This window comes from Lygodium microphyllum, chromosome 6 (assembly GCF_053477565.2).
Source record: "Lygodium microphyllum isolate KBCC chromosome 6, Lygodium_microphyllum_v1.1.10, whole genome shotgun sequence".
Taxonomy (NCBI): Eukaryota; Viridiplantae; Streptophyta; class Polypodiopsida; order Schizaeales; family Lygodiaceae; genus Lygodium; species Lygodium microphyllum.
This window is the reverse complement of record NC_141140.1, coordinates 32,831,520-32,858,116: the sequence shown is the minus strand read 5'-3', so window position 1 is coordinate 32,858,116 and position 26,597 is coordinate 32,831,520. Positions and strand designations below refer to the sequence as shown.

The 26,597-nt window shown below is 42.6% G+C and overlaps 1 protein-coding gene across 1 annotated transcript in view; it reads right to left on the bottom strand.

Annotated features, from left to right (window-relative positions):
- LOC148034440 (high mobility group B protein 9-like) overlaps nt 1-26,353 on the bottom strand; it is a 30,785-nt gene extending 4,432 nt beyond the window's left edge. The window contains exons 1-2 of the mRNA XM_087679375.1: nt 25,269-26,353; nt 24,576-24,654 (exon numbers count right to left, since the gene is read on the bottom strand). Coding sequence (XP_087535501.1) covers nt 24,576-24,654; nt 25,269-25,663 — 474 coding nt within the window. The 5' untranslated portion in view covers nt 25,664-26,353. The remainder of the gene's footprint in view (nt 1-24,575; nt 24,655-25,268) is intronic.
- Between the last annotated feature and the right edge of the window lie 244 nt (nt 26,354-26,597).

Here is a 26,597-nt window from a genome sequence, read left to right as displayed (position 1 = left end):
CATAGTCTACATCCGTGAAGCCAACAACAAATGACTTATGCTTCCTAAAGCAGATGCACAAGTCCTTTGGGCCCTTATGGTATTTGGTGATACCCTTCACTGCTTCCCAATGCTTTTTGCCAGGATTTGCCATGTACTTACTAACCACCCGCGCCACAAATGCAATGTCAGGACATGTAGCAAACACAGCATGCATCAAGCTACCAACAGCTGAAGCATAAGGAATCTTAGCCATCTCAGCCTTTCCATCATCAAATGTAGGGTTGTCATCTCTGCACTAAGTTTCACACATGGAGGTAACAGTACACCAATGGCTTCCCCCCCTCCATATTGAAATGCTGCAAAATCTTAGTAACATACTCATGTTGTGACAAATAGAAAAGACCCTACGATCTATCCTTGAGTATACACATGCCAAGAATATGGTTAGCCTCACCAAGATCCTTCATATCAAAGCTACTGTGTAGGCTTTGTTTCAAGGAGTCCACAAAGCATAAACATCTAGCATGTCATTCATATACAAAACCAAGAGAATAAGGCTACCATCTACTGCCTTCTTGGTGTAAAAGTAGTGACCAATTAGAAATCTACGAAATCCCTGGGATTGCATAAATGTATCAAATTTATGATACCATTCTCATGCTGCTCATTTCAGCCCACACAAACTCTTGTTTACATACCATGTGCTCTTTCCCCTTTGCAATAAAACCCTCAGGTTGCTGTATATAGATCTCCTCATGCAGATCACCATGTAAGAAAGTTGTTTTTACATCCATCTGTATGAGTTCAATATCTTCAGATGCAACCAAGCCCAATATGGTTCGCAAAGTAGTCATTTTGACTACAGAAAAAAAATCTTCATCAAAATCAATGCCATTTTCCTGCTTGTACCCTTTAGCAATCAATCATGCTTTATACCTTGGCAAAGAACTAGAAGTGACTTCATTTTGTAAACCCAATTACATAGTAGCAATTTTTGCTCGTTAGGCAAATGCACCAAATCCCAAGTGTCATTTTTCATGAGAGATTCCAACTCTGACAACATAGCCTTATGCCATTTCTTGTTGTCTTTTCTGTCCATTGCTTCCTTGAAGCATAACGGCTCATCACAATATGTCAACATGACATACTCGGTCACATAATTGACACCAGGAACAAACCTATCTAGCTTTCTTCGCATTTCGGTCAATCTACGAACCCAATGATCAAGATTTGTTGGTTGTTTACTTGCAAGCATCATTCCCTCCTTTTCACGGCCATTTACAAGAGATATTTGCTGCTGTCCAGCAGGCATTCTTTACTGTCCCATCGGTACATCTTCCCAAAATACAACCCTTCTGACTTCCTCAATCTTTTCAAGTTGTTTGTGCATACGATCTTCCCAGAAGACAACATCATTGCTACGTACAATTTTCCTTTTTTTCGGATCCCATAACCTGTACCCCGTTTCACCCTCATCACCGTATCTTATGAAAACACATTTGCAAGACTTTGGCTCAAGTTTATTGTGTTCTTCCTTGCGAATGTGCACAAATGCCTCACAACCAAACACTCTCAAGTGAGCATACGAAAGCGGCTTGTCTGACCACGCTTCGTGAGCATACGCTCTACAACACATTTTGGGGTGGATTGTGAGGGGTAGTGAGCTCCCTTTTAACCCCTTTGCTGTCACAAAAGTCTTGAAAGGCTTTGGACACATATTCCCCACCATTGTCAGAGTGAAGATACTTTAATGTCTTGCTGGTCTGATTTCCAACAAGTGCCAGGAATTTTTTAAATTTATCCAAGGCCTCATCTTTATGACAGATTGGATAAACCCATACTTTGCATGTGGCATCATCAATAAAAGTAATGAAATACTCATTTTCCCCCGGAGATAACCTTGGCATTTGACATACATCTAAACGTACCAACTCTAAGAGTGAAGATTTTAGAAAAAGAGATCTTTTATGTAACGTTTGAGCATGCTTACCATAAATACATTCTTAGGCACAAATTTGACAATGCGGTCAAAAGCCCCAAATTTTCAAAGTCAAGCCTCTTAGAAGAAGGGGAAGGACCAAAAGAAGAAGAAGGGGGATAACAAGTCAAAGAAGGACAAGGACAAGGACAAAGAATCCACATGTCATATTTGTGGAAAGACCAGCCATTGGAAGAAGGATTGCCCTGACAAAGACAAGAAGGACACGAAGGATTCTGGAGCGGTGGCTGCACCCTCATCAACTGCGTTTCTTCATCTAGCTGTCATTGAGGACTCTACACCGAATGCTTCCGATGCTGCGATGACAGCTCCCCAAGCTCGAGAGTAGATCGTAAAGATGGTGTTGCCCAGTTGCGACCTTCATGTGGGTAGATTCTCATTGGAGATAGCTCTTTGGTGTCGATTGCAGGACAGGGTGAGATGCAGCTTATTCCAGATAGACATGGTGGTACCCATACCTCAGAGGTCTTGTATGTACCAGGTTTAGGGTATCATCTACTGTCAGTTCATAAGATTTGTTCCCTTGGACTTATGGTGGAGTTTGACAGTGATTTGGTGTGAGTCCTTGATCATGGGTCAAGGAAGATTCTCTCATCAGGATATGAGGAGAACGGCATCTACAAATTGAAGTCTTCTACCGCCCTCTCTACTCTTCTTCTTCCCTCTCAGACACAGTCAGAGCTATGGCATGCTCGGTTTGGTCACCTCAACTATGATTATCTTCGAAGGGCATCACGTGGACAGCTTGTTCGAGGGTTGCCGGACATAGTGGTGAGCCAACAGCCATGCGTCTCCTGCATTCGTGGGAAACAGCATAGGGATGCGATTCCCAACAAAGCTTTGCGAGAACGAATCCTTGAGAGGAAGCTCGTACTTCATGTTGATCGTAGATGACTACAGCAGGATGACATGGGTCTATTTCTTGGCGTTGAAGTCAGAAGCTTTCTCCCACTTCAAGGATTGGCTTCTCTTTGAGAAGAACCGATCGGGCCGGAGATTGAAGACCTTGCGATCCGACAAGGGTGGTGAATTTGTTTCTAATGAGTTTGCTCGTTTTTGTGCAGATAAAGGTATTCACCAGGAGTTTGCTAACACCAACACTCCTCAAGAAAATGGCATTCTTGAACGGAAGAACCGAAGTGTGATCGAGATGGCGCACACCATGATGGAGCACCGACAAACACCTCAGTTTCTGTGGGCCGAGGCTGTGGCTACTGCAGTCCACATCCTTAACCGATCCCCCACTTCGGCCGTTGATGGGATGACACCTTTTGAGGCTTACTTTGGGACTAAGCCCGATGTTTCTTATTTTAGGGTCTTTGGCTGTGATGCCTATGCTCACATTCCCAAAGCTCATCGTGATAAATTTGAAGCAGCTTCCCGAAGACAGGTGTTTGTTGGCTACAGCTCTCAGTCCCAAGGCTATCGTTTGTATGATCCCGTCAAGCGGGATGTGTACACCAGTCGAGATGTGCGGTTCATGGAGGTTCCGACCATAGCAGCGGGTGAGGAGCATCCCGTTCTTGGAGATCCAGGGGAGAGTTGGACTCCCGAGACAGTTCCTTTGGAGCCCGCGCCTTTTGATTCCGATTTTGTTTCTGATACAGAGTCTACTGTTCCACCGGTCACCCCCGAGGCGTTACCACCGGTGGATATCCCAAAGTCTTCAGCTGATGGAGAGAGACGAGGAGAGGTCCAACCTCCTCCTCGTTGGGCCCGTGACACACTCCGTGATTCAGGGATCGAGGGGATCCCTGAGGAGTGGGGACCGCAAGATGGTCCGCGGCAGTCACGGAGACACCAAGCACATTCTACGGAGCTTGTTTGCTCTAACTATTGTTTGATGACCCATGTTATGCAGGATCGAGAGCCCACCTCCCTGAAGGAGGCTTTACAGTCCGCACCATGGAAGAAAAGTATGGAAGCCGAGTTGGAGGCTATTGAGAGGAATGGCACTTGGTATCTCATGCCTCACCCCCCGAATAAGAAGGTGATTGGCGTCAAGTGGGACTTCAAGACCAAGTACCTTAGCGATGATTCTTTGGACAAGTACAAGGCTCGCCTTGTTGCTAAAGGTTTTGCACAACGCCCAAGGATTGATTGTCATGACACTTTTGCCCCCACTGCTCGTAAGGCGACTATTCGAGCTGTTCTTGCCTTGGCTGGCCATAGGAGATGGCCTGTCTACCAGTTGGATGTGAAGTCGGCCTTCCTCAATGGTGATTTGAAGGAGGAGATCTATGTAGACCAGCCTCTTGGCTTTGGATCTTTAGATGGGAAAGTCTACAGGTTGAAGAAGACCTTGTATGGCCTCAAGTAGGCTCCGGTGCATGGAACGAGAAGATTGATTCGTTCCTTCAGTCACAGTTGGGATATCGGCGTTCCAAGGCCAATCCGCAACTTTATGTACACACTTCCAAGACTGATTGTGTGCTTTTTGTGTTGTATGTTGATGATTTGATTGTCACAAGTGATCATGCACAGAAGGTCAAAGAGACGAAGGCAGCTTTACATCGGACGTTCGAGATGACGGATTTGGGCCTACTCCATTTCTTCTTGGGCCATGAGATTTATCAGTCTCAGAGGGGGATCTTCATCTCTCAACAGAGATATATACAGGAGCTCTTGGTTTCTTTTGCGATGGAGGATTGTCGGACTATTTCTACTCCTATGGATCCGAACTGGAAGGCCACTTCACATTCAGCTTCTCCCATGGCGGATGCTTCCCGCTATCGTCAGATGATTAGATCATTGATTTGACTCCTCAACACTTGTGTTGATCTTTGTTTTGTTGTTGGGCTCTTGGCGGGGTTCATGAATGAACCTCAAACGGTGCATTGGCAGGCTGCCCAGAGGATACTTCGGTATTTGAAGGGGACATCTGACTTAGGGATTCACTATCCAGCAGGCACAGGTGGTTCAGATTTTGTACTTGCAGGTTGGAGCGACTCAGATTGGGCTGGTGATGTGGACCATAGGCGGTCTACTACAGGCTACTGTTTTACTTTGGGTGCAGGTGTTATCTCATGGAGTAGCAAGAAGCAGCACACGGTAGCCCTTTCGTCTACTGAGGCGGAGTATCGGGCCGCGTCTTCCACCACATATGAGACTGTGTGGCTTCGGAGATTGTTGGAGGAGCTTGGCTGCCCCCAGACTCGTCCCACTTTGCTGCAATGTGACAATGAGAGTTGCATTGCCTTGGCACAGAATCCTGTTTTCCATGCCCAGACGAAGCACATAGAGATCCAGTACCATTTTATCAGAGAGAAGCTTCTAGATGAGACAATCGCTATGGAGTACTGCAAGACAAAGGACAATCTTGCAGATTTGTTTACAAAGGCACTTCCCCAGGCTCTACTTCGGAGACATTTTCCAGGCTCTGCCCAGGTTCCACAGCCTCTGCTGATTCAAAATATAATTTGCAGATTCAAAATAATAAATATAATTTCATAACATTTTCTAAGGATTAAAAAGCAACTAATCCCAGCTGATAACTAAAAGAAAAATATGCAAGGGTGGCCAACTACATGTCAATGCTGTCTCCTACAGTGAATTTGCATGGTATACTAGTACTTGTAAAAAAATGCCCTAACACAAAAACCGTTCGACAAAGCACACAGTGATAAAAAAACACAACTAGGATTAGGATACCTCAGAGACAATGTACCTCGAACTCCTATATCTCAAAGATCAAGGCAAGGATAATGAGCTAGAGAGTGTGTCGTACTCTGAATGGATCCCGAATCGCAACAAGGTAGTCTCCGGATGTCGAACACCAGCAAACGCATCAATGAGAAACTAGATCTGATGCAAACGGCAGTGAGAAGAGAGAGACTAAAAACACAAGCAAGAAAGCCTGCAAGAGAGAGAGAGAGACTAAAAACGTAGGCAAGACAGCTTGCACGAGAGAGAGATTAAAAACGCAAGCAAGACAGTCTGAAGAGAGAGAAAACTGCCAATTGACAAGCAAGATAGCTGGGCGACAGTCTGCAAAAAGCAAACTTAGGGTTGTGATGACATGGCAAGCTGTACGGCAGCATGTCTGTGCAAAGAACAGCAATCGCCACGCTGAAATCAGCTTCAAACTACATGAAGAGGGCAAGAAATCAGACATCCACTGATGTAGACAGCAATGGACAGCTTCAGTTGAAATATCCTCTGCGAATGGAGTGTGGACAGCAAGCTGAAACACCTAAAATCTGCAAAAACGAGATCATGAGCTGAATGAAGGGCAACATACGTATTTATAGACAGTTTGGGCCTTCCCAAGTGGATTTTTGTTTTGTTTTGTTTTGTGAGTCGGGTGTGCACCTTCATGCCATGTTCACTAAGTGAGTATAGTATGCTAGTACACGCACTATCACAGGGCCAAACCCTTTCGCCTCCGGCTTCGGCGGACGCATCCGCTTTCCTCCGCTCCCTTTGGTTGATAGCTCCGGGGAGACCAACCTCTTGGCTAGTGAGGATAGGCACCAAGACCCCTATATGGGAGCCCAGGTAGTCCGGGACTTGAGAAAGGGTTGCCCTAACTCTCACCCGGTAAAACGCCCCATCCCGACGAATTCCCGCAGAGGAAGTTGCATGCCTAGCTTGGACCTCGGCTCGTAGGAGGTGTCCGTTCCTGCAGGTTACCTTAAGACCCCATTGCTACAGGTAACCAGTTTTGGTGAAACCAACCGTTTATGCTTATGGAGCACAAAAACTCTCTAAGATCGCGTTTCTTTTCGATAAACATGATTTCTTCATTAATTAAGCATATTTTAAGGCTATTTAAGTAAAGCTAATGCATTTTTAGCTCAACACCCCCTCTTAGGCCCAACAACGGTGCCACGAGAATAAAGGCCAGCCAAGCCTTTTCTTGGTTTATCTTTTACCACAAGGCATCCCACCCCAAAGAAGCCAAAGCATCAGACAAAGGGTATATGTCGATTGCCCAATAGCCTACTAAGACTACAGAGGTGATGGTTATCTTACCAAAGAAGCCCAAGTGATCACCTCAAAGAGGATAGGGCATCGGACAAAGGATGCACATCGGCTGCCCACCAGTGGCCTACCAAGCCCTACAAAGACGGATAGAATCAGCTATGGACTTTTTTTTTAATAGGGTTTTTTAAGTTTGATAGATTAAGCATTAAGTGAGGGTTTCAAATCAGGTTTCTACCTATTGAGTATCCGTGCCCAAAACGTGAGAGTGATAAGGGATGATCAAACCCAAGACCTTCACAAAATAAGCATACTATCCCTACTACTACTGAGTGTCAGTGACGAAGAAAATGGCTAAAGTGTGTATAGCAAATATGTCAAGCAAGCAAGCTGGGAAAGACTACCTTGCAGACCGCCATGTGCAATGCCACGAATATGATGAATCCTAGAGTCGGCCACTCCAAACGACCAAAAAGGGATAAATGCGCATAGATACATGTTTACATGAACAGAATGCCAATGCATGGGATAATGCAAAGGGAGATGCAAGATATCACGCTCATGCAATATGCTACACAACGGTACCACTGGAACAATGCCCTCACAAGAAAATTGTTCACTTGTCCAAGTACCCTTTTACAATCATGTCATCCTGACAATGCAGATGAAGTTACAAATGTTCATAATACAATATAAAAGAATAAATGAATATAATGTTTTAAAAACATTGTAAGCATCATCACTGTCATTATCAAGAGTAGAAGCCGTCCTCTCTCAATTTGAAAGGAAAAGCAAGAGAGAAGCAATCTCTCCTCGTCAAGCTGAAAAAGTAGAGGAGAGTGTACTCAAGTCAATCTTGGATAGCAGGTTTTAAAGAACTGGCGGTTGACAACTTCTGTCAATATATCTACAAATTATCTGATGATGGCACAAACTCCAGGCGAATAGTGTCTAGCTCAACTTGCTCTCCGAAAAAGTGGAAGTGGACTCTCACATGCATGTCCGTGGTGTGATGATCAGATTGCCCGCAAGGGCAATGGCACTCTAATTGTCGCGATAGACAACTATGGGAGAGTCACATGGAAAGTGAAGCGCCGCCAGTAAACTCAAATAGATAGCCTCGGTGGCGCCATCAAAGAGAGCCCGATACTCAGCCTCGACCGTGAAAGCCGCCATCATCTCCTGCTTACGACTGGACCAAGAAATGGGAGCCGTGCCCAAGGTAAAGAGGTAGCCACCATAGAAACACCGAGTATCGAGATCTCCTATCCAATCAGAATCAATGTATCCCTACAAATATAAATTAGAACCACATGTCAGGCCGTAAGAATAAATACACCGCAAATAAGATAACACACGAAGGCATACAATCCAATGTGATATCCTAGATACTATGAAATACTGATTGAGTATGCTAACTGAGTAAGCTAAATCTGACCTAGTGTGAATTAACCAAAGAAGTTTTCCTACAACAAAACGATAAGTATATTCATCGAAGGGTTGTCCTAGGGTAACCTTCGATAAGTGGACAATAGGATCGAGAGGCGTAGCCACTGGCCATGGCTGATCCTAAGTATACTGATCTGCGAGCTGAAGTGTGTATTTCTATTGTAACACAAAAATATAGCCCCCAAAACGAACTACATCCCCAAGAAATAGAACAACAAACCAAGATCTGTCATCTCAAATGTAGCTTTAAGCTTAGCCTTAATTTCCGCTATAGCAACGGAATCTGAGCCTGTGATGAGTAAGTCATCAACGTATAGCAGGATATAGCTAACCCCCTTTGCAATAGATAGAACATATAAGTTCGTGTCATAAGGGATACAATGTTATCCGTGAGTCTGCAAGAACTCATCCATCCTATGGAACCAAGACCGCGGCACTTGTTTCAGCCCATAAAGAGCTTTATAAAAACATAATACCTTATTCTTCCTAGGGGTTCCCTGAAGGAAGGCCTAGCGGTTGCTCCATATAGACTTCCTCCTCCAAGAAACCGTTCAAAAAGGCACTCTTGACATCCATCTGATGTATCCACCAACCGTCGTGAGCAGCTACCGCAAATTATGCAAATGATGTCTAAAGAGCAAGCCAAGCAGATCTTTTAGGTTCCTCCAGAGTGGAATTCAATGATAGGATCCCCGAATCCCGCATGGTCTGTTGGTACGAGTAAGGTAACGAGTTTCGAGAAGGGGGCCTGAAAGAGGAAAAATCTACCAAAATGTCAGGAGCGAAAAGTAGACCATAGTTGTTAGGTACGAAAGATACAATACAATACGGTATTAATTGATACCTTATGATTTTATAAGGTATGGTACGATATTAGTACGAAAAAAAATAAGATGATTTTTTAAATAACAAAAACCATCAATCATTAAATGATAGATTATAAAATACGTATTTAAAGTGGAAATAGCCATTTCATTACAGAATAAGATCAATACATGAGGGTAACCATCGCGGTCACATGGGCTACGCAAAACATATGATACAACTACAGTCTAGTATATTTGATACAAAAAAAGAGACCTATGTCATATGAATGATAAATCTATGATGAGGCATCACTATCATCATCATCAAAACCATCTGAGTGCTCATCAAGAGAGTCTGAAGATGACTCCTCGGCATCCGATGATGAGACAAACTCATACTCATCCTCATTGATGAGGTTACCATCATCATCAAATGATGGCTCCCTAGGTGGCGCCTGTGTAGGCAAGGAGGGGATGTCAACATGAGACACAGGATGTAAGCTACTATAGTCCCGCCTTACATATGTCTGCAAGCCACTCAAACCATCCCTCCTCGATGATGGAGGACGTCGAATGACCATGCCGCTGCTACCACCTACTCAAATTTTTCGCCCATGAGCATGCTGACTGCGAGTGTCACGAGTATCTGCCCCTTGCGGTATTTCTTTATTTTTTAAAAGAGAAAGTACAATGGGTTGTCTTTCACCTATTCTGGGTGAAATTTGACAACATAACAGTACAATTACCGGCCCAAATCAAGTTGACCAGGAGGGGAAACTCTGCCCAAGTCTGAATCTTCTGGTTGAAGTGCAGAATTGACCATTTCAACCTGCTGTATTTACTGGTTCAGACCTGTTTACAACTCATATTGTTCCCTGTACTGTTCAGTCCACTGTAATTACTGGTTCAGACCTGTTCTAACACCTGTTCTCAGCTCATATTGTTCCCTGCACTATCCTGCATCATTTGGGCCAAGTGCCCCTTGATTCTGACATCAATTGGGCTCTGAAATAACCTCTGAACAGTCCAAAATCAGAACTGATTTAATGCTGTTTCAGACACTTGCTTGGTGAGGTTACCACCCTCACCTGTTCTTGCTGGTGGGCAGAAAACAACTGCTCCTGTTCCTGGAGAAAAGCGGCTCTTGCCTCATGCAAAAACAGCATATGAGTTGTACCTGAATCAGAAGAAAGGCCCTTGATTCTGCAGCATAACCATACTGTCAGGGAGAGAAAGAGAGAGAGTAGGAAGCAAGCTCAAGCCTCTGTGCATCATAGACAAGGTAGACCAGCTCTCAAGAGCTCTCCATCTGCAGCAATCCATCTCCCTTTCACAAAATGAGCCCCCCATGCATTGAAACCCGTTTTTTTGTACTGCCCTCTCTCTCTCTTTTGGGAATTTATGCCCAAATTGTGACACATGGCATACATGTAACAATTTTCCTGTTTAAACCTTTCGCTCTAAAATTCTCCATCCTCGATTCAAAATTTGACCTCGGCACAGATCAGAGGATTAATCCTCGTACAAAAACGAAGATAATGACGCAAACAAATTCTGGGGTCCAAAAATAGTAACTTCCTAAATTTTAGGAGTTGCTTCCATTGCATCCCCACTAGTCTTCTGACCATCTTTGCAAACTATGGCTACATCCAAATCTGTAATGTAGCTCAACTGAAAGTGAATTTCCACTGATGACCCCACATGGACTAATCTCTTGAAGATTTGTCCATCTTCACTTTGAACTAGTCTCTTCCAGGCTAGTTCTTCAACAGTATAAGACCTGAACTGTCCAATCTTGACTCACTAGACATTCCTGTCCGTTTCACAAACTGGCCATGCAACTCAGGCGTTTAGATTTCAATTTCACACCCGAGCACATTTAAAGGCATGAGGCCTTTATTCCCAACAAGTGAGAGAATCCCAAGATGAGTGTACCAACTCGTCACAGTACACAAAGAATAAAATGTATTTATATGTTAGTTAGGATACAAATAAGAGTGTGTTCACACCCGTATAAGTTTATATACGAAGATTAAGGGACTTTACACCCAACAAGCTCCCACTTAAAGGCTCAAAGTGGTACCTTTGAGCTAGATGACTCTCACTAATCGAATGCAATATTCATGCTAAGCCTTTGCAAGACTCTTAGTGAGAACATCCACAAGATTATCTTGGATCTTGACTTATAATCTTGGATCTTGACTTTAGTCAGTGTGACAAGATCATCATCCAAGACCTATCAAATGAAGTGGTATTGAATATCTATATGTTTGGTATATGTATGAAACATGGCATTCTCAGCCAGACATACTGCACTCTAGCTATCACAACCAAGCACTGGAGTAGATGAAGAGAGACAAAAATCCTTGGCCAAATGGCCAAGCCAAATAACTTTCTTAGAAGCTTTTGTGGTGGCTGAGATATATTCAACCTCTGTAGTACTCAAGTGCCACAATTTTCCACAACCTTGAACACCAAGAGATAGCCCCACTAACCAAAGTAAAGACATACCCACTAGTAGATTTCCTAGTGTCAAGATCTCTTACCATGTCCAAATCACAAAATCCCTGCAACTCTAGTACACCCTTTCCATAGCATATACACTTCTCAAATCCATGGATGAGCATAAAAGTATCAAACTTTTTATACCACTATCTAGGGGCTTATTTCAACCCATATAAGCTGTGTTGCAACTTACAAACCAAATGCTCTTTCCCTAGAATAGCAAAACCTTCGAGTTGTTTCATGTACAACTCTTCATCCAAATCACCATGAAGAAAAGTAATCTTCACATCCATCTGATCCAACTCTAAATCCAAGGATGTAGTGAGGGCAAACAAAACACGAAGCATAGTCATCTTCACCACTGGTGAAAAAACCTCTTCGAAGTCTCTGTCTTCCTTCTGTGTATAGCCCTTAGCAACCAAATGAGCCTTGTACTTGGGCTTCCCATCAATACATTTCACCTTGTAAACCCATTTGTTAGGGATAGTTCTATCCTTGGCAAAGGTACAAGCTCCCATGTGTTATTTGCAAACAGCATCTTCATCTCTTCCTACATAGCAAGCTCCCACTTTCTCTTGTTTTCACATGATTGCGTACTTGAGGTTCCCATCAATACATTTCACCTTGTAAATCCATTTGTTAGGAATATCCTTAGGTACAAGATCCCATGTATTATTTCCATACAAAGACCTCATCTCTTCCTACATAGCAAGCTTCCACTTTCTCTTGTTTTCACATGATTGTGCCTCTCTAAATGTTAGAGGCTCACCTTCATCATTCAATAAAATGCAATCCAAAGATAGGCTAAAACCTTTATGAATGCCTTCTGACACAATCTTACCCGATGATCTGTATTGTTAGGCAATGGGCCTACATCCTCAAGTGTGTGCACACTATCACCTAGTGGCTAATTTTCAACATTTTCTTGCTGTTGTAACCTATTTTCAACATGTTCTTCTTGATGTCCTATTCCATCCTATGCATCTATTTGCTGTCCATTATCTTCTAGCTCTAGCACAATAGGTTGCTGCTTGTTTTCAGTATCAAAAGAAACAAAATCTTCAGCTAATGGTACCAAATGGCTAGATGTTCATGCTGAAATTTGACCTTTTTGTCAACGTCACCCTGTGTAACATGTTTCAGCAACTTTGCCTCACTAAATACGTCTCGGCTGTGTACTATCTTCCTGCCTTGAGAAAGCCAAACTCTATAACCCATCTCTCCCTCATCTACATATCCCATGAAGATGCCCTTGATGGATTTCATGTCTAGTTTAGTCCTCTAATCTACAAGAACATGCACAAAGGCATCACAACGCAAATGATCATATGAAGCAAGTCTGCCAAACCAAACCTCTTCAGGGATGCCATTTTCCAATGCACGATTGGGAGAGCGATTGCATAGATGAACTGCAGTTTTAAGGGCCTCTCCCCAGAACTGCTACGAGAGATTACCTGTGGACAACATGCATCTAACTCTCTCACAAAGTGTGAGAATATATCTTTCGGACACGCCATTTGATACAAGATTATAATGGGTTGTCAACTCCCTCTTAATGCTACGCATCTCACAAAACTTTTTGAACTCATTAGAAACATACTTGCCCCAATTATCCGTTCTTATAGCTTAAAACTTAAGTCCTTTCTGTGTGGTAACAAAAGCATGAAACCTTTTAAAAGCATCCAACACTTCCTTTTTGCTCTTTAACACATATACTCATGACATTCTATTGAAATCATCAATAAAAGTAACAAAGTACCACGCACCCCCATATGAATTAACAAGCATAGTGCGCACATCAGAGTGTACTAAATCAAGGGCATTGGACTTTTTAATGACACCAAAGTAATAAGGAGACTTCACATGTTTTTCATATATACAATCATTTACGAAAGTTGAGATCAAAGCCTTTTACATCAAATCTCTCTAAAGAGCAAAGTTTCTGAAGGCCCTTTTGGCTCATATAGCCAAGTCTTTTGTGCCAAAGTTTCATCTATCAATATACTTCAGCCACAACCAAGAACTTGCCAAGTAATGATTTACAATGCAAATAATACAAAGTCCCCTTTTTGTTGCATTTAACAATTAGCATAAAGCCCTTGTAGGCCTTCCAAGATCCACTACCAAAGGTAGTAAAATACCCTCATACATCAAGCTACCCAGCTGACAGTAGACTTTTTTTTAATGCCAAATACATATCTAACATCCTATAAAATCAGCTCTTGGCTATTTTCAAGAACCAAATAAATAGTACCTACACCCACTTATCTCACATACATAGTTGTTGCCCAAGTAAACCTTACCTGGGCAACCTGCAATGTATTCAAAAAATGACTCCAAAGAAGGAGTAACATGAAAAGAGGCAGCGCTATCCACTATCCATGATTGGAACAACCCATCATGAGCTGAAAGTAAGGCATCAATTACTTCCTTTTTGGTGATGTGCATATCTCCTACTATTCCCATAGTGTCTACATTGCATGAGACTGCAACAAGTATCTCTCTAGTGTTAGAGAGCTCTTCAATGACCACACTAGATGTAACATTTGCCTTTGCGGCTTCTTTTGAGGGAGAGTTTTCATCATTTTTATTGTCATCCTTCTTTTTCTTTCCCTGTTGTTTCTTTCTTTCTTGCTCTTTCTTGTAATTCCGACAATCAAACTTTTTATGGCCTTTACGCTTACACTGATAGCAAGTAACATCCTATTGTTTGCCCTACTTTTACTCCTACTTTTTCCTTTATTTGTTGTTGCATTACCCTTTTCTCTGACCTACCTCTAAGATGATAAGCTAAACCACTACTTTATCCACTAGACTTTCTTCTGATCTCCGCATTGAGGATAGAGTCCCTAACACTATCAAAGGTTCAAGTAGTGTTATTGGTAAGTGAAACAACCAAAGTCTCTCAACTATCAAGTAAAGTCATTAACAAGAAAATAGCATTCAGCTAATCATTGAAGGACTGCAAACCAGAGTCGTGCAACTGACTCAAAATCCCTGTGAAAGCACTCAAATGCTCAAATATTGTCTTAAGACTCATCCAACTCCATGTTGACAAGCTTGCGCATGAGATACACTTGATTTACTAGAGTTGCATTTTCATAAGTATCCATTAACTTTTTCCATACAGCATAAGTTGTATCAAGACCCTTAATGTCTGTGAGTACATCATCAGATATATGCAATGGCCTTCTTGTTGAGTCTAGCCCAATCCTCATCTGCCATAGTTGTAGGCGTAGTTTCTAAGAGAGTATCATCACAGTCTTTGAGAAACAAAATGCCTAGCATTTTGTCTTTCCGTAGATAAAAGCCAATGCTGTAATTTATAACAGCAAACAACAAGCTGAATATTCAGCCTAAAATTTCAAAAAAGAAGAGCAAGATTTAGTGTCATTCTATTACATGCATACATCATTGCCAAGTGACTCACACTTCAGCTATGTTACCAAAAAATACATCTCCAACAATCCTAGATCTACACATGATCTCTAAGACTACTGCAGCATGAATATTCAGCAATACATCAACTCAATAGGAGCTGCCTGACATGTATACTGCATACATAGGTGTCCAAATCAACTTCTGATATACAAAAATACCAAAAATTCTCTGCAATTTCTCCAAAATCTCACAAGTGGGAGATAAATGACTCAAATTACACTACTTACAACACCAAGTTTGCTTCAGCAATATCCTTAAAGTGCGTTTCACACATCAATTTTACCAAAATCCACAAATTTCAGAAAGAGCCCCAAAATTTTATTGACCAATCTGCCCCAATTGCATTAACACAAGTTCGCAAGAGCATAAAACGAGTGAATTTAGCAGAAATTCGCAAAAGTTGCAAAACCCCCAATTTTTCAGGTCCAAATGTGCACCAAGGTCAATGAATTCAGCTCTGCTCAGCAAAATTTCACTGTTACACAAAAATCCCCAATTTTTTCAGAGCCAACGTGCACTATGTTTGCAATGTTTGGGTCAAGTATCACTGTTATGTGTGAACTGCATCAAATTTGGGAAAAGCCCCAAATTTAAGGCAAAAATCTGTGAACTGTGCATATGCACAAGAACCCCCATCAATGAGCGAGGGGGCTGGTTGCAAAGGATATTGAAAAAAAAGGACAAACTGTAAAACAGATGATGAACTATCCAGGGAATGTGGTGCGCACCCCCATTGACCTATCATCTGAGTTGCCTGTGGGTGAATTCTGCCTGCACGACTGATGACCCTAAGCTGTCAGTGTGTGTGTCTGACCTGTTGCTCAGCCCTGCAACAGTCGCTTGCTAGAAAACGGTCACCTGACTTCACGCTGGCTGAAACTGATCGCCTGACCCAGTCGCTGCCTCCCCTTGACCTCTCAACTGCACTCACGTTAGTTTGATCTGACGCTTCTTCGCGAGGACTAGCTGAAGTTGGCGCACACAGACTTCGGGAAGCGCGCACACCTCAGCCACAGCTCTGATACCAGTTTGAAGGGAAGAGCACGTAAAGGGAGTGCAAGTCAGAAGTGGAGCAACAACGTTGAGAGTGAAAGAGAGTGAATGCCGTACCAGATTGTCACACTACACAGAATTAAAAACGTATTTAAATGTTAGGGTACAAATAAGGGTGTGTTCACACCCTTATAACTTTAACACACACCCATATAACTTGAACACACACCCGTATAAATAAGGGTGTGTGTTAAAGTTAGGGTACAAATAAGGGTGTGTTCACACCCTTATAACTTTAACACATACCTGTATAAATAAGATTGTCACAATACACAAAGAATAAAGAATGTATTTATATGTTAGGGTACAAATAAGGGTGTGTTCACACCCATATAACTTTAACACACACCCATATAACTTTACACGGAGACAAATGGACTTTACACCCAATATGATGAATGACTTAGGAGAATGGAGGCTAACAATAACTAATCAAAAATATTGCCAATAATAATGAACAATCAGTCAACAAAATCTAGCACCCAAAATCTTTATTGCAATCATTCAAAGATGCCCCTTCTTGCCACAATGATAATGCTAGGCTTTCTTCTTCTTCTACTTGTCACCTTTCTCTAAGGCTGTGAATGCATCCTACTTACTACCATATGGAGATGGTAGCCTCCCTAATAAACACAAAGAAGCCTCATGCTTAAGCATCATAGAGGTCATATGATCAAAACTAACAAGTATTGCCGATATATCTAAGCTTCTCAAGCATTGGCAAAAACATTAAACTCCAGAGGAAGCTTGTAGAGGACAAAACGAACAAGACAAGCTTATCAAAGTTGATCTTATGTCTGCATTACTCCGAGAAGGAATGATTGAATCATATCAGCCACCTCAAACTTGATAGTCTAAAATTGACCATAGAGGGTCATAGCTCGATGGTCGATAGAGCCAGGTACATAAGTTGTAACTTCCCCAATGCTTCTAAAAGACATCCTACAAGAGAACTACCAAACGAACTTCTTTAGAGTGTTAGAAGTGGAGCAGCAATGGAAGCGTAAACATATGTTGTAATAAACTGCTAAAACACAAGACAAAATAGAAAAGGAAAGAAAGAACACAATACAGATGAGAACTCAAATGTATACTCGGGAAATGGAATCCATATATCAAACATGAGACTGTCGCATACAACAATGAGTCATTGGCTGCATGGACACTAGCACCAGCTCCTCTCTCCATGGGACCTCCACGTGGTGAACTAACCAACTGAAGAGAAGGAGCCCAAAATAAATAGGCACAAATAATGCCGTAAAATATGTCAAGTCGGCTAGCATTTAATGCTAGTCGGCCAACAATAAACGTCCAATGTGACCATAAAATGGCACAATAAAAAATGCCTAAATAACCTAAATAATGTGCCCAAGCCTCTACAACAGCTCGGACTCACACATGAGCTGACATATCTGCTAACACCCTCTCTCAGATCATGGGTGATCTAATACAATACAATGGTACAATGAGAATTAATCATAAACCATACAACATAGAACCACCAAGTAGAACCATGGATACCCAAGCAGTGGGTGATCAAGCCACCACCAAGGTGCCTCAGAGAGAACCTGATGTCGATGTCAATTGTACCAACTTCAAAAAATAGAGAAGACCATAGTAGCTCTCAATGTCTGTTAATGATGCCTCTAATGTAGTACACGTGACCATTCTGTCACCAATGCCGCAACGCATAAATGACCATGGATTCCCCTTCTTTGGCCATCCTGTCACCAATGTCGCTGCACATAAATGACCATGGATTCCCCTTCTTTGCCCAGACCGCCAATGTGTCCCCTCGTATGAGCTCCATACAAAAGCCACCTGCTCTTCGTCAAAGAACCAGTCCATCATGAACCTGGATGTCAATCCTAGCTCCAAGAGTTGTACCTGCTAGACTTTGGTCAATGCGTCAGGAACGTCTCTCTCTGGATCCTGTGCATCTGTATAGAAATATAGATGAGGCACAACTGCCCCATCTCACCACCCTCTCACACTCCCTCTCTAGCACTGAAGAGTCGTGAGGGATGACACCACCACCACCACTAGAAAGCAACTAAGGAAGGGGCCACCAAGCCCTTCCCATGATCTGAAAAATACAATCCCTTCCACGCCTTGGACTTCGCCTTGGCCGAAGGATCTGCATCGGAATTTGAGACAGACGATGACTCGTCGGAGGAGTCCACATCCCGCTTCATCTTCTGGTCCTTTTTCTTCTTAGAAGCCGCTAACTCTTTGCAATCCTTCCGCAAGTGGCCCTTCTTGCCACAATGATAACATTGGGCCTTTGACTTCTTCATCTTCAAACCCCTCTTTGAAGCTACAAGAGCCTCACTAAAATCTCCATGTAATGTATCATCAGTGGATGAGCACGGAGAAGCCATCTGTAGAGGATTTAGAAGAGGAATAGAGAAAAGAAGGTATTTGGAGAGGGAACACAGCCAAAACACGAGCACAAGTTGCAAAAAACAAGAGTTCACATGCAGTATAACCCAAAATCTGACCAAAAGAAAACAAAGCTACTGCGAAAAATCAACAAATCTATCAAAAACTGCCAAAAACAGCAAAAACGACCTGAAGGTACAGTCGCCCAGCCAAGGAGGAGTCAAGAGCACCAAAACGCAAGCTGAATATTGCCACAAAAAGGCTAGAAAATTGTCACAGCAACCTGAAAACTGAAAACGCAGGTAGCAAAGGGGCTGTAGACAGCAGGTAATGGCAAATCTACAGAAAACACAAGTAAAACGGGTCACATGTATGGAGCAGCAGTCACCTGATCAGCAAGGGTGAAAACAATCTTGAAATCAGCAAGAAAACACAGCAGGAGCACAAATCCTGAAATTTGATACCATGTTAGAAGTGGAGCAACAATGGAAGCATAAACATATGCTGTAATAAACTGCTGAAACGCGTGACAAAAGAGAAAGGGAAAGAAAGAACACAATCCATATGAGAACTCAGATGTATGCTAGGGAAATGGAATCCATATATCAGACGCAGGATTGTCACATACAGCAGTGAGTCATTGCCTACATGGACACCGGTACCGGCTCCTCTCTCCACGGGACCTCCAGGTGGTGAACTAACCAACTGAGGAGGAGCCCAGAATAAATAGGCACAAATAATACCATAAAATGTGTCAAGTCGGCCAGCAATAAATGCCCACTATGACCATAAAATGGCACAATAAAAAATGCCTAAATAACCTAAATAATGTGCCCAAGCCTCTACACTCACACATGAGCTGACATATCTGCTAACATAGAGACACATCAAAGAAAAGTTAAAAGTATACACAAGAATGATGTATTCTAACTTCTAAGTAAGAATTTGTTCCTTTGTTGTATTCGTCCCATCTTGGAATAGGAGAGGCCATCCGTGGACATAAAATGGTTCCTAAGATGATGTACCACAAGCAGTTCTGCACAAACCAAGCTTGTCATCAATAGAGCAACATGGAAGTGTCATTTCAAACGAGGTGCAAAGAATATAAAAGAAGGCAAGGGTTTTTTTTTTTTTGGGAGAGAGAGAGAGAGAGAGGTACTTGCTCAGAGAGAGCCAAATACCACTAGTTAATCAGTTCAACCTAATACAGTTCAAAACACAGAAGGAGAAATAGATGCACAAGATTGTAGTGATAGAAGCTCGACAACTAACACGCGTGAACATTCCTCTAAGCATGTCCAAATCAAAGTGAAACACAAACTTGGCTAAAAACGCATGCCTTTAAAGAGTAAAATCCTACGAAAAAAACAATTGCAAATGACTACACACCACCAAAATTGTCAACTATAGAAAAATACTTGCTAGAAAAAGAGCACTTGGGCTGAAAACTACCACCCATGACCCAACACTCTATACACATCTGCTTAGACTTACTTGGATGAGATACTCAACAAATGCAAACTTATGGAGCAATCTACACGTGAATAAACGTGAAAACAACAATCAAACACAGCAAGCAATGCTAATACCAAGAGACACAAGCTTTATTTTCAAGCTTGAAAAGAGTGGAGCAACGAACTACAATGAACACAATGAACAGAAAAGTGAACAACGAAAACATAAGAGCTCAAAGAGAATAGACTCAAGAAATTGAATCCATATACCAAGGCTCGAGAACAATATAATGGCACGAGTAATGAGTCATCAACAATGTGCAGCAATCTCCCTCTTTCCAACAAGAAGCAATCGTGTTGTAGGATGTGTATTTGATGAATGATTGAGGAGGGAAGAGATCGACCGATAAAATGCAAAAATTATGATGATTTGAGGAGGAAAGAGACTCTACTATAAAAAAGATATGCACACTAATGCACAAACTCAAACACCCATGAGATGCACTCTATTAACACATTGTGGGCAATAACTCACGAAGGCTACAACTCTGAGAAAGGGTAACCTCCACCAAGCACCAAGAGAGAGGGATAATCAATCTGAAGATCTAATGGAGAGAGAATGGAAACCCCACAACATGTCCTTTTACAAGAGAATTTTGAGCATTTATTCTACTATACCCAAATAAAGCCTTGTAAAACAAATAAAGCTTTTTGGGTGGCTCAACATTCTCCAAAATTCCCTCCCCATATAATTTAATGACTAAAAAAGGTAAGAAAGGAGCAAGCTATCAATAGCCACAAAAAGGACTAGGTCAACTAACACCAAGTCGCACCAAATCAAGACAAATAACAAAAAAAAGTGTCACCTAATCACTAGCTACATGTCCCCCAACTTATCACCCAACCACTAAAGTACAGCACCTAGCATACCAATGTGCCTCCCCAACCAACATCGTCAAACCATGGGATGTAAATGCTAACACCCTCTCTTAGATCATGGATGATCCATACAATAAAAGATACACAATGATGGCAATACCACAAATAAACTATGTATGCCCCAACTAACCAATGTTAGATATACCTTAAGAAGACATTGAAGTCAAGGCCGATCGTATTTGAACCCTAATCATAGATAACAAGAATAGCAAAATCTCTTTGTTTACCATAAACCACCTTTGCAACAGCACATCATTACCATGGACCTTCCCCTTCCCCCCTTGAGTATGCCCTCAATCATCTCACCAAAGAAACCCCTCGTGTATGAACTAAAATGAAGCAAAGCCACCTCTGTCAAATTCACCCATCTTGGAATTTAATTTACACCAACTCCAGACAATGAAAAACCATCAAATAATTAATGCATGTAAAAATCCATACTCAAGGGACCCCGCATCACATAGATATATGTAAGAAATGCATGCTCCACCACCATCATCCTCTCATAGTCCCCCTATGAACCAAGAACATATGAGAGGCACCAACTTCCAAAGCACCATGGCTAGAAATGAATTCCATGGTCACAAAAACCTTAGCTACCACACCAAAATCAAAGTTGAAACACCCTTGGCCTTTCCCTCTTTGAAGCTACTACTTTTTAACAACCCTCCGAAGAATCCCATTCTTACCAAAAAAGAATCCCTTCCCTATTCTTCTTGACTTCTCCCCTCTCCAATCATAAAAGTTAGCAAAGCCACTTCCAACATGATATGACAATCTCTCCAATGATCTTTAATCAAACTCATGCTCAAAGAACATAGATATCATACATGGAAAGCTTGCCAACTAATATGATGTTTGAGCCCTTAAGGCATTCGCCAATATATCATACTTGAGATGGACCTCGTAGAGAATAATCCCCGCCAAATGAGCTACTAGAAGAATTGTTGGCGTGTTCCAAAGATGCTTATCACTAGTCATCACTCACACCAGGAAATGATACAATACATTCGACCACCTCATAGGGAATGGTTGGGAGAGCCAACCATTGAAAGTGATAGTTTGCATGGTCAATGAAGCCTTATACGGGAGCCAAAGCTTGGTCCATGCCTTGAAATATATGAGAGAAATATCATGGTCCTAAAGCTAGACATCCTCTTAAAAGTTGTCTTCATCAAGATCATCAAGAAGAGGTGATGGCCATTAAGGTCAACAAGCCAAGCCAAAGACAACACCATACTCTCTCTTGCAAAAACCAAGTTCCATAAGAACACTCTGATAGTGATACTCTAAGACTTAGCAACTTATCATACTTTGTTAGTACACAAGGTATTGTGAGCAATCCATAATTCGCGAATGATCACTATGTACCTAAACCAATGAGAACATGTGCAATATTGATCAGATTATAAGGAGAAACACAAAAAAAACATAAGCGAACTGAGACAATGAAGACACAGAAAATACAAGCAGCTATCACCACAATAGCATTAAAAAACAGTCTAAATAGCAGAAAACAGCAAGATATCCACACACATTAGAGGATGGCATGATTCCGATCCATTGCTGTCCAAAAGGCCATCAATGATGTAAAACAAGAGCACTTGGCTTTGCTTATTTTGCAAGGATTTGCCTTTACATCTAGACATTACATGCCTGGAAAATGGATCTCAAGTACATAAAGAAACACTCTATTGAAACGAGTAAAGTTATTTGATCAAGTGAAGGGGGAAGGTTGCAAAGCAGTATGAAATGCAGCAACGGTCACCAAAAAGCCTCAAGCACAGCTCTAACACAACCTGCAACATCAAAACCTAGACAAGATCTCAACAGACTAGACATCTAATACCATGTGAGACTACACAATGGAAGTGGAAGAGTAAAACATAAACACACAAACAAAGTACACTAGACAATGAAAGCAGAGATCAAAACACAAAAGACGACCGAGGACAAACAATGGAATCCATAAGCATGGGGACAAAGTTGTCTCCTCCAACTAATCTTTTGAATCAACGAGAGAACCAAGTAACAAGAGAACACCCATGTTAAGCTCACCCATCAATACTATGGACTGTATGAGCGAAGGGGAAAACACATTGAAGTACAAAGGGTGAGAAGAGTGGAGGTGGGGACAAAGTTGTCTCCTCCAACTAATCTTTTGAATCAACGAGAGAACCAAGTAACAAGAGAACACCCATGTTAAGCTCACCCATCAATACTATGGACTGTATGAGCGAAGGGGAAAACACATTGAAGTACAAAGGGTGAGAAGAGTGGAGAGAATAAGCACATCTTTTTAATGCTTTTGTAAAATGAGATGATTGACAAACGGTTCACATCGGTTGGCTCTACTACATGAGGTCTAATGTAAGATCTAGCAAACGCAAATTACCTAATCTTTGGAAAATTAGTCAAAACACATGACACACAAGACAGAGACTATGTAAAAACGATCAAAATCAAATTCAATATCTTGCAATGTATACCCAAAAGCCCAAATACACTCACACATCCAAGACATCAAAACTATAGATATATTAAAAAAGGTTGGATTCTGATTGCCAACAACCATCCTAATGAGCCAGACATGCAAGTTACTACAAATAAGAATGTGACTAAGGATAGCCAAAAACTCCTCAATAAGTACAAGATAGGCCAATACATCAAATACCTTGTCCTGCAGCAAAAGTTTTAAATCCCACATTTCAACTACTGTAACAATCACCTAGAGCCATTCTTAATGCCCAAAACTTTCACCAATTTGAATGGACAACTTGGAAACACTCCGAACAATCTCTTATCACAAGACTCATTTTCTTGCCTAAAACTTCTTCTATTGTTCCCCCATCAATATGATCATCATCTACATTTCAAAAGCTAGTGTTATGGGGCCATTTTGACAAACACTAAACCCCTTATTTGTATTTTCTGCAAATATATTGATAGCTAGGATATATGATAACAATGTGCTATGCACCTTGCGATCTTGGTATATAGCAATGTAGCTTGCTTTTTGCTTTTTCAAGTATTGACAGGTTGGGATATCAAAACAAGAGATCATTTCCAATGATCGGCCTTTGCAAACAAGATATCATTTCTGATGATTGGGCTGTACAACATACATGGTGCCTAGTGCGGGTTGAATACAGTGCCAACATCTTCTCAACCATAAGATTTAAGCAATTGAGCTATCCCCAAGTAGCTGCCCCCCCACCCCACACACACACACACACATAGAGACTCATCTTTTAAAAGGCTAACAATGGTCTTCTCTACTCGTCCACACTAGTACCATGTGAGATCTGAGAACCTAAACTAAAAGCACTAGGGTGAAAGCATAGTAGTATGAGACATGTTTTGGAGACAGGCATAGGAACAAGGGAAGGGGACAAGAATTGCCATCCCCCATTACCAAGAGAGAGGGCTCTAACATGGGGACAAGACCAGGACAGTACAGAGACAGGATGCTGGGACTGGGATGGGAAGCATTAAAATAATGGCCATCCCATACTACTATGGGTAGAAGACACATGGTAAAATACAACCACTTCCCAAAAATTGAATTAAAATATTTGTGACATACTTGAAGAACAGAGAGCAAAATTGGTTGAAGAACTCTAAACGCAAAAATCACATTACCTGTTCAAGCCCACCACGACCAGTAACCTCTACATAAAGCAAATGCAGATCTAACTCCTTACCACCGATAGTAGGTATCCTGAAAACCACATAAAGTCTTTACACATCAACCTTGAGCCTGAGTTTGTGACTAATGAAAAGATCGTGTTCAAAAATCCTAGCATATCCTGTAACAGAGAACGCAAATGAATACCACTGACAATTTGACGGATTCACTGAACACACGTGACAAGCTTACGACACTGCATTCCTTTAAAACCTCAAGCCCACCAAAAAATTAAAGATAGATTTCCTAGCAGAACATGCGGATGCTGATGATGTCACTGGAAAGAACCAAATCATCTTGCATCCTCGGAGGTGCCAGAGCCTGCAGAGCCCAATTTTACAATTCCAAATGTCAACTGAAAGGCATGTCAAAGTGCCAGGCTGAAACCTGTGACCCCTGTAGCCATTTCTTTGTTACATGACCCAGTCGTGATGACATGTTCAGAGAAGGAAGTGCACGAGCACCAGTTTTATGGTCTGACATGCTACCCAACCTGTCATCCTATACATCTTGTATCTCAATTGCTTTCTGATTGACCCAGAACCCATGTCTCCCGGCTGTGCTACTGTGGACCAAAAAAAAGGAGCCACATACATTGACATCGCCAGTCGAAATTTGGAGCTTCAGGGGTTAAATACTCTACTCACATGAGGCGTGTACCAAGTGCAGCATGAAATTTGTTCAATGTGTCGTAGAACACGTCCCGGTCTGTCACTACCGTCTCATGCTTCGCAAGGGCAGAAGGATAGAGAAGGGCAGGCTGCTGGGGTACAATTGCCAATTGGGAGCCCGCAGCAGGGGAGGAGGTGGCGGCAGCGGCAGGCTGGGAAGTGTTCGACGGCGCCAGCTGTATGGATGGAGCTTGGAGGTTATCCTGGTGCAGCTGCTGATGTTGCGGTAGTTGCTGCTGCTGCTGCTGGTGTTGTGGCAGTTGCTGCTGCTGAGAAGGAGATGGAGAGTGCAGGGGCGCAGCAGCCATTCTGTCAACCGATGAAGGAGGGGGCGGAGCAGGGGGTGAAGACGCCAGAGATTGCCCTGACATGATGGATCTGTCGGTGAAGCACCAGGGTACTACTGCTTGCTCTAGTGAGAAGGAGCAGGCCCGGCCCCAAATGCGGAGACACACGCGTATTCTACTCGGACTGATGACTGTCTAACATAGGACAGGGTATTATGCTCCAACATTAGAGAAAGCAGGTCAAAAAAAGGGGGCAGGGGGCAGAGTCACAGACGGATGAAGTAAAAAAGGGGCGATGGTAGTTTGCGGGTGGCATCAGGAGAGGAATATGTGGAGGTGCGAGTTTTGGAGGGAGGGAGGCAGGGAGGGAGGGAGGGAGTAGCCTAGCAAAACATGGGAAGCCGGAGATCGGGGAGGGGGGGGGAGGGGGGCCCGTGGAGGAGGCAAAAGGGAGGAGGAGAGAGAGGGAAAGTCAGAGATTCAAAAAGGGGGGGTTGAGGGGGGGAGGATAGAATGTCAACAGCAGGAACAGGGGAGGCAGGGTAGAGTGGTACACTACCTACAAGAAGCAGGAGAAGAAGAAGCAGAGGAGGGAGAGAGGAAGGAGAGGAAGAAAGGAACGTCAGAGAAGAGAGGAAGAAAGGCACATCACGTGATGACTTTCGTGAACAGCGGCATGGCCGGAGCTGAGAGAGAGAGAGAGAGAGAGAGAGATGGAGAGAGGGGGGAGGAGGAGGCGGAACAGAAACACAGGGAGGAGAGAGAGAGAATGAGTGCGTGTGTGTGTGTGTGTGTGTGTGGCGGGGGGTGGGGGGTGGGGGGGTCCGGGGGTTTTTAGGGTTCCCCCTTTCGGAACAAGCGCCCGCCGCCGCCGCCACCCCAAAAGAGGAATGCCACCACCCTCCTTCGCTACCTCCGCCCTTTGCCTCCCGAAGTCACATTTACACTTAACCCCGGCCGTTCACACGCGTGGCCCGTTTTGGACGTGTTTTGTTTCTGACCCTGTTTTTTCCCCCCC